At 49.3% G+C, this 13125-nt stretch overlaps 1 protein-coding gene across 1 annotated transcript in view; it reads right to left on the bottom strand.

Moving 5' to 3' along the window:
• Positions 1-13125, bottom strand: part of MYO18B (myosin XVIIIB) — a 242643-nt gene that overhangs the window by 144762 nt on the left and 84756 nt on the right. The window contains exons 21-24 of the mRNA XM_047828294.1: positions 10190-10255; positions 5162-5290; positions 3031-3174; positions 1980-2069 (exon numbers count right to left, since the gene is read on the bottom strand). Of these exons, the coding sequence (XP_047684250.1) occupies positions 1980-2069; positions 3031-3174; positions 5162-5290; positions 10190-10255 (429 nt within the window). The remainder of the gene's footprint in view (positions 1-1979; positions 2070-3030; positions 3175-5161; positions 5291-10189; positions 10256-13125) is intronic.

The following is a 13125-nucleotide window of genomic DNA, read 5'->3' on the forward strand; positions in this document are numbered from 1 at the left end:
AATTTCATGCCCCAGGCGAGTGACTTACTAGAGTCCTGGCCCTGAAAAACTAAGCGGAACAGCAAGTTACCGTGCACAGCTCTTCCGTGATCTACCCACAGCTCCCCGACCACATCTCACATTACACTGCATGAATTTGCTTAGGAATCTGAAATTTGCAGTAGTCCCCTGGGGGCAGGGACTCTCTGGCTCCCGTCCTCATCCCCAGTCTGTGAACTCAACACCCAACTAAAGACAATAAGACCTCAGCACGGTGATCACACCCCCATCCCCACCGATGTAATCTCCAATCACATGTTCCTCTCCACCCACGAGAGGCGACCACTACTCCAAAGCTGGTGTTATTATTCCCATGGAAATATCTTTACACTACAATCATACGGTATATGCCCCACGCAATATACAGTATCAGCCTGCATTTTTAAAAAATTATTATGTTTGATATCATGTTTCAAATATTCTTTCCTGACTTAAATAATCTTTCTCCAGCGTTATGTTTTTGAGGGCAATCCACGTAGAGTCACCTATCTCTAGCTGAGGGGTCAGGAAACTTTTTCCATAAAGAGTTCGATACTTCTGGGCTTTGTACATCACAGAGCCTCTGTCACAGCTACTCAGCTCTGCCATCGTAGCATGAAAGCTGCCGGAGACTGCACACGAATGGGTGGGCGCGGCCGTATGCCAATAAAACTTTATTTACAAAGAAAAAGGTGGAAAACTGGGTCTGCCTCCTGGGCCATTGTTTTCCTGCCTCTTTATTCGAGTTTATTTGGCAGCTCAATCTTTAATACAACAACATGGGTTCATTCATTCTCTTATTGATAGACTCCCATTTGGGGGTTCAGATTTCTTCAACACGACAATGCTGTTCCTGTATACTTCTTGGCTTTTCTTACATATGTGAGAATATATTCCACACAGAATTGCTGGAGCACACAGTATGGACAGGGTCAGCTTTCAGAGACAAGCCTAAGTTGTTCAAGGGTGAAGAGATCAAATATCGAATTACACTCCCACGGCAGCATATGGTTTCCTGCTGCTACACGTCCTTGCCGATACGTGGCTACATCAGACTTCGATTTTGCCAATCCTAGGTGCAAAACCGTACCTAGGGTGGTGTTAATTTGCATTTCCTGATTGGTAATTAGGTTGAACATCTGCTCATGAGTCTATTGGCCATTTGGATTCCTGAACATTTGAACTCTTTTTTTTTTTAATGTTTACTTATTTTTGATAGAGAGAGGGAGAGTGTGGGCAGAGAGAGAGGGAGACACAGAATCCGAAGCAGGCTCCAGGCTCTGAGCTGTTTACACAGAGCCGATGCAGGGGTTGAATCCACAAACTGTGAAATCATGACCTGAGCTGAAGTCAGATGCTCAACAGACTGAGCCACCCAGGTGCCCAGAACATTTGAACTCTTGAAATAAGAGTTCTCCTCTTGGGAGTTGCCAATTCCTCTTTTTGCCCATTTTTTTTTTTTTCTACTGGAGTGTTTCTCTTTTTCCAGTTGATTTAAGAAAGCTCTTTATATGTCCAAATACCCTTTGCCGGTTACACATGTTGTAAATTTCCCTGCCCAGTATGTAGTGTGTCTTCCCTTTATGCTTGGATAAACAGAAGTTGATTACTTTAATATAGTCAAATGTATCATTTTTTCTCCTCGCCATTTGTGCTTTTGTGACTTATGCCAGAAATTCTTCCCTTTGGAGTCAGATGATATGGGTTTGAATCTCAGTACTATGCATGCTAGTTGTGTGGTCTTGGGGAGATACTTAATATCCCAGAGCCTCAGTCTCCTCCTCTGTAAAATGGGGACAAGGACAGTATGCCCCCACAGGGTTATTTTGAGGGGTTATTTGTAAACCCTTTATTTGAGGCTATTTTGTAAAGCACTTAGCACAGTGTCAGGCACATCATAATCTGCCCCTTCAACACACGTCACCCCACACAGGGGACCCCACACAGAAGGGACAGGGTACCTTGCTCTCTAGCAGGTCTGCATTCTGCCGGAGTTCATTCCGTGACTTCTCCGATTTTTCTAGCTTCTGTCTCAGCATTGTGAGCTCCTCCTATAAAAGCAAACACCTTAACAGAAGCCATCCTGGATCAGAGGCAGGGCTTCCGCATGTGTTAAGAGTCCCGGGGGAACAGAGCGAGGGATTCTGCCAGCCTCTCTGTGACGATGCCCAGATGCTAAGTTCCCACAAGGGACTTTTTCTTTCCCCATTTCGGAATATCAGCGTCTCTGCTCGTGCAAGTCTGGGGCCACCGGGCTTGCATGAGCATCCCAGTCAAGGGGTGGAACGCAGATCCTCAGAATGAGTCCATTACTCGACCCAAGACTGCGTATGCCTGAGCGGCATGGGGAGCTTGGCTCTTCCTCCTCCCCAAGACCACCACTCTGCCAGTGGCTCTGCGTTATGCTTTCGGTACTGTCGTTAGGCACAGCCTAAATGCCCCCCCTCCCCCACAGCAGACCCCTGGGATGAACTATGGAATGCGCACAAAAAAAAGGAGTAGGAGGCTGTCACGGAAAGAGAATCAGGAAGACCTCTGTGCAAAGCCATTGTGCGCATGTGTGTGAAGTGGCTAATTTTGCAAGAATAGACAACAGCCAGGATAAACCAGAAACCGATTAAAACGGTTTCCCTGCAGAAGGCGGGCGCCACCGGGGTGGAAGGGACAGTCAGCACCTCTCGGAGAGGTAAGAAGTTAAAAGGCTCAAGATGCCACCACCACGTCTCCCTGGGACGACCAGCATCACGGTCAGTGCTCGTGTGCCCCTGGGTAGTGATGGGGTATCTGACCAGCACCCACAAGCCCAGTGTAGAGCTGGACGTGGGACGGAGGGTGGTCTATGTCTGTGTTAATGACAGCAGAGTGGTATCTGGAAGGCGGCAGCAAGGCTTCCGAGCAGAGCGTTTCTGGATCACGAATCCGCAGAGTGGAGGCACTGAGTCTGGAAGCAAGCGTTACTATGGGGGTGTGAGGACGGGGCCACCCCGCGTCTTGCCTGCCACATGGACCAACCTCCTTGGTGCGGAGCTGCTCATCCCCAATGGTGGCACTCAGCAGGGGCCGGAGGGAACCGAGGAGCCGCCACCAGGACCAGTCCTTGACCGCCAGGAACACAGCCACGTTCTTCTGGATGCACCGCGCAGCCAGGCGGCGAATCTGTGGGGAAGGGAAACCAGAAACTTGAGGGGTCCTTCCCAACCCGGTAAAGGCAAAGGAAAGAGAGCAAAGGGGGTGGGAAAGGGGTTGGAAAAAGCGAGTTCCATATCTTAACGGAAGAGGTTGGGTAACTCACACATTTAAAAAGCTTCTTTGACGGGGGGTGGGGGGGAGGGGAAAGTGGGCGATGGGCAGGGAGGAGGGCACCTGTTGGGACGAGCACTGGGTGTTGTATGGAAACCAATTCGACAATAAATTATATTTAATATAAAAGATAAAAAAGAAGCTTCTTTGCAATGGTATTGTAATAGTATTATCTGGTGACGGCCAGTAGCTAGCTGCCCATGTGAGCACAGCGTCACGTGTAGACTTGTCCAATCACTAGGCTGTGCCCCTGAAACTGTCACATTGTGTCAACTGTACTCAAAAAACAAGTAAATGCACACTTTTTTTTTTTAATTAAAAATATTTTTTGAGAGCTTTCAATGGAATCGGGCTCTGGGCCTCAGACATTATACCACAACGTAATCTTGCATGACCTAAGAAGAAGGAGAAGCGGAGGTGGAGGGAATAGGGTCACCTCTCGTAAGGGCATCAGACGCAAAATCACCGCGAAAGACAAAAAATAAATAAATAAACGATCCTTGAAAATCCCTGAAATTGCCCGCAAGATCCAAAGGCCATGATTGTGTTGCCGGTTGATATTTAGGGGACAGGTATCACTTTAAGTGTTATTTAAATACGAACCCCATGCTGCTCAAGCCTGAGTGAGCGCTTAATAAAGCTCCAGTGCTGGGCCCCACCCCCCAGACGGTCTGATTCAGGAAGTCGGGGTGGGGCCGGAGAATTTGCACGGCTAACGAGTGCCCAGTTGGCGTGGATGCTGTTGGTCTGGGGACCATACTTTGAGAACCACCGGTACAGATGGGGAAACTGAGCCACAGAGACGCCCCTTCCCCCCAACCCCAGTCACCTGCTCAATATCACACAGCTTCCCGGTGGTGGGGTTGGGATTTGAAACCCCGCAAGTCTGGATGCAGACAGAATCCAGGGCATTAATGAACCTGTCTTCTAAATCATTCTGAGGCATAAGCTACTGGAAGGCAGTGGGCCAGTGGGGTTGCCCACAATATTTTAATTATTAACGTTCTCGCCTTTTTCTGCTTTTGCCAAGCGCGTGTACTTGAATTTATGAATTCGCATCAACTGGGGGCACATGTAATGAGACCCCATGCTAGTGGTAGTACTTAATAATGAGGACCTGGAGGTAACAGGAGCTGGCATTTGTTGAACAGTGTGCCAGTCTGGGGCACGGACTAGACTCGGAACGCATGACCTCATTTCACCTTGACCCAGCTCCTAAGGGGTGGGTCTCCACTGTTCGTCTCCAGAGCTGTGCTCTATAATGTGATGCTCAGGGGAACCATGCACACATTTCTCTACTGCACAAGCTACAGGGAGGAAGGAAATGCAGTCTCCAGGGTGGCTCAGGACTGCGGACTCTGAGCTGCCTCTTCAGTCCTGAAAGCCTCAATGGCCAGGTCCTGTCATGTCCTGTCTGCTGGCCCATGAGAGCCAAGTTCTCCAGAGATGGAACAGGTTGAAACCATAACGGACCCGGGAGGGCTTGGACACCCCCATGATACCTAGATCAAGTCTGACATCATTGGTCATTTGATGTCAACGTCCTAGAAACAATCATCACATCTTGCAAAATGTCACTTTAAAGTCCTCCCATTCGGGGTGAGCCTATGGACCGACAGCACTGGCACCATCATGGGAGACCTGCAGACCACCACCCCTCCCCCGCCCCATGGTCACCCCAGACCCACTGGATCTGGAACTGCATGCTGAAATATCCCACAGGGTTTCATGCCCAAGCGTGAGTGTGCGAAGCACGAGGTTACCGCACCCAGATCAGCTCGGATGCTGCTTTTCTGGGATCTCACACCTCTGCAGGGGTGACGAGGCTCACTGGGTGCCATACCTTCAGCTTCTTGAATTCCTGCCGGGACAGAAAGCCCTTACAAGCTGCCTGGAATAAAATGATGCTGTGAGACGCCAGCTTCTCCCGCTGCTTCTCAAGCCTGGAGACCACGCCTGCCTTGAGGAAAACCTGGAGGCACAAAAGGTGACCGGTGACTCCTGTGCGGCTGAATCAGATGGTCTGAAGAGAGAGGGGGTTGCCACTCAACCCAGTTTTCTTGCGCCCCTCCCCCACCGAGATATTTGTTAGCAGCTGCCTGCAACTTAGGGTCTAAATTGTCAAAACAGGGGTCCCCGGGTGGCTCAGTTGTTCGGGCGTCCTTTCGGCTCAGGTTATGATCTCGCACTCTGTGAGTTCGAGCCCTGCGTCAGGCTCTGTGCTGACAGCTCGGGGCCTGGAGCCTGCTTTGGATTCTGTGTCTCCCTCTCTCTCTACCCCTCCCCCACTTGTGCTCTGTCTCTCTCAAAAATAAAACAAAAACATAAATTGTCAAAACATCTTATCTCCTCAAGAGTCCTCTTTTCCTTCTTCTAGCCCTTGGGTGCTCAGAGCACGGTCCCCAGGAGTGGCATTGTCACCACCGGGGAGCTTGTTAGAAATGCTGAATCTGGGACCCCACCTGCTGAATCAGAGCGACACTGTAATGTGACCCTCAGGGGAACCATGCACACCTTCATTTCAAAACCACTGTCAGGAGGGACCTGCCTAAACATCTCTGCACCAGAATTGCTTTGCAGACAGTGGAAGATGCAGATTCCCAGGCTTCACCCCAGGAAAGGCTGAATCCGTGGATTTAGTGGCAGGCCTGCGATTGTACGTTCTTTCCGATAAGTGTCGCTGGCCCCCTGAGAGAAGCAGTGCCCTGGAAATATTCGGTCCTGCCTTATAAGGAGGGGCGGAGAATGTGGAGGGAGTGAGGGTGGCCCTCCTCGGCCAGGGGAGGAGGGGGTCAGGCTGGTGCCACCCACAGAAGGTGGTCAGGCATCCTAACGGAAAACAGCTTGCGGTCCACGATTTCCAGGCCTCTGCTCATGCATAATGGATGGAGGCCTTCCGCAGCAAAGTGATCAATGCCTCCTTGACACCCCGCAGGGCCGCCTTCAACATACTGCGGGGCACACAGAAGGATTTTCTGAGAACCTAACGCTTTGGGGCCAGGCCTGCTCTGCCCACCTGGTAGGGTGGTTACTGTCAGTCTTACCTCCCCGGAGTCAAAGGAAAGATGCCCTAGCAGCTTGGGACTTGAGTCGGTGACGGGGGCAGGGGACGCTTTTCACATGCCCTCGTCAAGCTAATGTCTATGACCAGCCTGCCGTGTTTCTCTGCCAAACGTGGCTTCTCACCCCAAAGATGTGCAATTTTCTAGGGGCACTGGATGGCTGCATCTTAGTGATATTATCAAGTAATTGGGGACGTTATCAATCAGTGTTGCAGATCGGAACCAACCACTTCACCTGATATGTGCAGATGGGGATACTGAATGTACATCATCCTGTAGGGTAGTTATTGAGATCCCCCCATTTTATGGAAGGAAAGACTAAGGCTGACAATGGCATTTCCCCCATGACCCTCCCCTAGCAAGCGGAAACAGCAGAAATGTTTCCCTCCGTCTGACTCCAGACGGGACTATAGTTATCACTGAATACAATTAACATTTGCATGGCATCTAGATTTTTCAAAGCTCTTTCTCCTCTGTCCCATTATAATAAAAACAACCTTATGAGGAATCTATTGGCCCAGGGAGATTATGTAACTGACTCAAGTTCACCCAGCAGGCGATCAACAAAGCCAAGTTCACCTCCAGCACCCATTCTCAACGTCAACACGAGGCTTCGTTTCTTCACTGGCTATCGTACAAATGCCTGAAGTTTGGGGTTGAATTGCAATTTGATTCCAGGTGCACAAAGGGTCTCAATCGATTGTCCATTCCCTTAAACCTATTTGCTGTAATGGCAGCCACCCCGCCCGTCCCACAGAGAGCCCTTCCTCAAGGCGAGGATGAGAATCTGCACGCCCAGTCGGTGCCAACTCTGTTTTGCAACCTTCCCTGGCTTTACAGGACACTTCCTATCAGCCAGAGCCACCGAGACAATTAGCCTCACTGAAATAAAGACACGACTGACTCATTACCTATCAGATTGTCTCAATAATGACTGTATTAATTTCACAAGCTAGTGAGTCCCAAAAGCTGCTATAAAAAAAAAATCAATGATCAAAATGATGACAGCCCTAGTTCGTATATTACAAAAGGCGGCGGGTGCTTCCAAAACCACTATTGATTAAGTATGAAGCTTTCATTAAAAAGATAATTGGAAGCGACCATACACACAATGGGAATAAGTCATCGGCTCTGCAGAATCTTATCTTGATTTTTTTTTCCCTTTAAAGAGCATATTGCCAACCAGAAGGCCAACTGCATGTGGGATTCCACCTTTTTCATAAATGTCATGGCCCTCAGCACAGGCCTCGATAAGGCACCAGGGGCTGAGAATCACAAAGAAAAGTCTAAATTATTCGCCTTTCGTGGGTCCGGCGGCTTATCAGACGCAAGCAGAGTGTAACATCTCAACATCCTCACATTTAAGGAAATCTACGGGGGCCACCGCGATGCAAACTGTTTTTCCTCTAAAAACACTGAGGACCAAGGTTCAAAATTCTGATATGGCAGAAGCTCCCATATCTGGGACTGCTGAGGAATTAGTTTTTGTCCTAGTAATTTTCCGGATTAGAGGGGTTTCCTTCTCGAAACATTCAAATCTTATCCTATTTGATAGGCGTCTTGTCCCAGTGACAAACGCATTCAACACGTAGATGACAACAGACTGCTTTCCCACAGCCAACCTGGGGGGTGGGGAGCAGTGGCTCCATTTTACAGATGAGGGAACAGAGCTCAGAGAGGCTAAATCAGTCCCTAGAGATTCATAATTAGAAAGCGGGGGAGCAGAGGGGCAGGTGGGTGGCCCAGGCAGTTAAGTGTCCGACTCTCGGTTTCAGCTCAGGTCATGATCTCACGGTTCGTGAGTTTAAGCCCAGCATCAGGCTCTGTGCTTGGGATTCTCTGTCAGCCCATTCCCCACCGGTGCTCTCTCTTCTCTCTCAAAATAAATACATATTTGAAAAGAAAAAAGAAGTGCCCAGTCCTGCCGTGCCTCCTCTGCCCTGAAAGATTGCAAAATAGCCTAGCTTCCAAAGGATACGCTGACTTTAATTTGCTCTCAACTGCTGTTTTAATGAACACCGAGCATTACTTGAGAACAACAGTGTTGGTTTTGTTTGTAATTGGGATGTTTCGGCTTCTAATTTTCTTGCCCTCACTCTGTGAAAGTATGTACAAAGACTTCTCTTGACTCTGTTTTCTTCCTTGCTCTACAATAGCGGCCGGGCTCATAGAGACTGATTTTTGTATTCATGAAATAACGGAGTCGTTATCTAGACCAGTGGTTGTCAAACTTGAACATGTGCTGGAGTCCCGGGGAGGGTTTGCTGCAACCCAGACTTCTGGGTCCTACCCCCAGAGTTTCAGATTCACTAGGTCTGCGCTGGGGGTAGCTGAATGTTTATGCTTCTAGCAAGCTCTCAGGGGATCCTGCTGGTCTAGAGACTGTATTTTGAGAACGGCTGGTCTACGTGGATAAAGTTCTTGGAGCTGAAGGACAAGGCCTCTGAATCTGGGCCATACCGACGTGTGTGTAAAGAGTGTGTGTAAAGAGTGTGTGTAAAGAGTGTGTGTTTGAGTGTATGGATCCAGGGCCATACGGGCTTTCATGGGAGCTGTAACTGGTCTTCTAGATAAGCGTAAGGCCTTGAAAGGGGGCTTACTTCCCAGAGGTGCACCTTCCCCTCCTGGAAAGAAGGGATTTACTAATTATCTCCCAGGAGCTTTTGAGGGAAAGGAGGAACAATGTGTGAAGCGGAAGCCCAGCAACTGACAGGTTCCTTCCTTCTACTGGAAAGGTCTGCGAAGTCCCAGTCGCTGCCAGCTCCGGGTGGAATAAATCAGGTTGAGACGCCAGTAGACTAAGAGGCTTGCGTGTCTATGGGGCAATGACTATATGAAAACCCGTGAGCTCGCCAAGGCAGGTGCAATGGGACACGCTACTCAGGGGCCCCAGAATGACTAATGGTCAATGATGCCACCATGGTGGGTTTCCGGAGAACCGGGGCCCTTCCCCAGCACCTCGCGCCTGGAGGTGGCAGGAGATCGACAAAGGTTTATTGGTTGATGTTAGTCAATCAGGGGATGAGGGTGGGAGGGCAATTTTCCCTTTGGTCAGTTTTCTCCCCAGTTTCTGTTTCTATACTTTGCGATTCTCCCTGCCTGCCGCATGGTCCTTGAGTTTACTTCCCAAAGCAGAGCCCATGGGACACTAGCTCCAGGAGCTGGTAAGGGATCTTCCACAAACACAAAAGGATGGGACCCCCCTTGGGAAGCCCTAAATACAATATTTTCCCGCTTGAAAACTTGGAGGCTATACAGGCACATCCGGACTCTGTGAACCTCTTCTCTAAATGTTGAAGCGTTATTGGAAAAGCCTTGGGCTCAACACCAGTTTGAAGAAAGTTATTTCTCTCAACGTTAATGTCATGTGCCTTCTCGTGGAGCCCTAACTTTTCACTTACTGCTGCTAATCAGCTGGGACTATTCGCTGGGGTACTGTCGGTTGCCAAGTAAAAGTTAACCAGGCTCCGGGTGAAGGTGAGTGCTTCTTCTCGGCTTTTACGGCAGCTCTTTCTAAGGCTCAGAAATCCCTGCTGAGGTCCAGGATGTGAACTCTTCCAGACTGCTGAGGTCCCTGGGAGTGTAACCTCTAACAAATGATATTCCCCAATGTTGTTGCCTCCCACGTAATACCACTTTATCTTCCTGGCCTTGTAAGACGGGCAGGGCAGAAAGTCGCTAGCCCTGTCGTCAGTTGGGTGAAAAGGAGGCCCACACAGGTAGTGGATGATGCAGTAGGACCAGAATCGGGGTTCACCTGGGTCCCTGATGGGATGAGCAGAGTGACATAAAAAGGAAGCTCTACTCACCTGGCTGTGCCCAACAACCACCGCCTTCTTCTCCAGATCCAGGGTCTGTAGGAGCTCGTCCACAGCCTGGGGAGAAAAGTTAGACGGACAGAATGAGGCAGGCTCCCAAAGTGGGAGTCAGGTTGGCTGGATGGCTGGTGCCTTGGGAAAGAGGACGGCTCCACGTGTCTTTGAGTCTGAGCAACTGAGCCCCACCTCACCCGGGCAAGGACAAAAGATGAGCATGTATTGAGTGCCTACTGTATGCCATCCACTCCCATGCTGGGACACCATGGATACCATCTCCTGGCATCTCCCTAGCAACCCGAGGTGGGTCCTCATACTACTGTGCCCGCGTACAGAGGAAAAAAACCAAAGACACAAGAATAAATGAAGGATGTGTCTGCTATGGAAGATGGTATGGCAGTTCCTCTAAAAACTAAACCTCGAGGGGCACCTGGGGGAGCTCAGCTGGTTAAGCGTCTGACTTCGGCTCAGGTCATGATCTCACGGTCTGTGAGTTCTATCCCCGCGTTGGGTTCTGTGCTGACCGCTCAGAGCCTGGAGCCTGCTTCAGAATCTGTGTCTCCCTCTCTCTCTATCTCTCTATCCCTCCCCTTCTCGTGCTCTCTCTCTCTCTCAAAAATAAATGATACACATTAAAAAAAATTTTTAATTACACCTAGAATTATAGTGGGATCCAACAATTCCCCTTCTGAGTATATACCCAAGAAGAGTGAAAACAGGGACTTGAACAGATACACCCGCGTTCATGGCAGAGTTATGCACAACAGCCAAAAGGTGAAAGTAACCCAGTGTCCATCCACAGGCGAATGGATTCACACAATGTGGGATATACACCCAATGGGGTATTAATCAGCTTTAAATGGGAAGGAGATTCTGTCACCTGCTGCAACATGGATGAACCCTGAGGGCAGGATGCTAACTGAAATAAGCCAGTCAAACAAAGACAGATGATCCCATTACACGAGGTGCCTAGCTAATCAAACTCACGGACACAGAAAGTAGAACGCTGGTGCCACGGGCTGGGGAGGGGGAGTGGGGAGTTAGTGTTTACTGGGACAGAGTTCCAGTCTTGCGAGATGAGGTGTCATGGAGGTGGACCATAGTGCTGGGTGCAAACACTGTGAATGTACCTGATACCCCCGAACTGCACATTTCAGAATAGTTAAAACGACACATTTCATGTTATGTAAATTTTACCACAATTTTTAAAACACGAAGGCAGGGACGCCTGGGTGGCTCGGTCGGTTAAGCATCCGATTTCGGCTCAGGTCATGATCTCGTGGTTTGTGGGTTCGAGCCCCGCGTCGGGCTCTGTACTGACAGCTCAGAGTCTGCTCGGGATTCTCTCTCCCTCTCTCTCTGCCTGCCCCCACTTGCTCACGCGCACGGTCTCTCTCCCTCTCTCAAAATAAATAAATAAATTAAAAAAAATGATGGGGCGCCGGATGGCTCAGCCGGGTGAGCGTGCGACTCTTGGTTTTAGCTCAGGGCGTGATCTCGCAGTTTTGTGAGTTCAAGTCCCACGTCGGGCTCTGCGCTGACAGCACGGAGAGCGCCTGGCATTCTCTCTCTCCTTCTCTCCCTGCGCCTCCCCCACTCACGCTGTCTCCATCTCTCTCAAAATAAACAAATAAGTAAACTTAAAAAATTAAAAAAAAAAAAACACGAAGGCATTTCCCCAAGGTTATAAGTCACATGCGGGCAGAGCCAGATTGGAATCAAGGTCAGTAGAGCCACATGGCAACCTCAATGACATCACCCCTTCACACGCCCAGGGTGGCTCCAGAGGGACCCCAGGAACTTCAGAGGGACACTAGGAACTTCACGCGCTGTGTCACTGAGGTTGGCTGCAGCAGCCTCCCCAGCACTCTGTCCCTTCCTCGCTGTTCTTGCCCAAGACTCTGCCTCACGTTCACAGATATCAGCTGAATAAATGACATGGCTGTTAACCTCGCGTGCCTGACCTTGAGTCTAGGGGGAAGCCTGCACTTCATCCCTTATTTCCCTCTGCTGCACCTGGTACCGGTCTATGCATACAGCAGGAGCTCAATGAATACGATCGCTGAGTGAGCAAACAAACGAGGGATCCCGCAGAGGTGGAAGGGGTGCGGGATGGAGGGGGAAGGGCAGACCCACACAGGAGAAACAAATTCAACCGGGGGGAGATTTCCTGAATATGGCATCGGCCACAGCACAGCCACTTAATGGGATTTTCCTTTGTCATCAAGGTCTGCGGGGTCTGAAACAACGCTGGGGGGAGATTTGTGCCCTCAGAAAAATGCGGGTCACACCTGGTTCCTTTGGGCCTCCGATTCCCCTCCTAGTCCACCTCCACACCACCCCTCATGGACCTTCCATTCGCTGAAAATCAGTCTATTTTCAGAACAAACTGTCAGGAAAGTAATTGCCACACTCAGGAAACAAAAGGTATTATGGGCCTGGTGTAATTTAGTAGATGAGTTTCAATTCCGTGGGTCGTCAGCATCACAGAAAATTTCCTAAGATGCTTAAAAAAAAAGCATATTAAAAGTCTGGTCCAAGACTATAATCTAGGAGCAATTTTCCTCCTCTGACCTCCTGGAAGAACATTCCATAATGCTCCTTCCAAAATTCAGTGGTTTCACTTATGACATGTTAGCCAAAAAGTGTTCCAAGGGAGCTATAGGCAGCAAAATGCATAAAAACCAATATATCCAAAACACAGCATCTTTCCTCTCTGCACAAGAGCAAAACAAAATAAAAATTGACTGAAAACAAGACAGATGGAGGAAAACTAAATGAAAGCTACAGCCAGTGAATTTCTGAAATTTTTCTAAGTTGACCTTGGACGTAGCATCCAGAGTAGATGTTTGGGGAGGGGGAACACTCAGGACCTGTAGGGAGATCCACCTTGGCTGAGATCCTGGTTTTACCACTCATGAACTGTGCGA

This window comes from Prionailurus viverrinus, chromosome D3 (assembly GCF_022837055.1).
Source record: "Prionailurus viverrinus isolate Anna chromosome D3, UM_Priviv_1.0, whole genome shotgun sequence".
Lineage (NCBI taxonomy): Eukaryota > Metazoa > Chordata > Mammalia > Carnivora > Felidae > Prionailurus > Prionailurus viverrinus.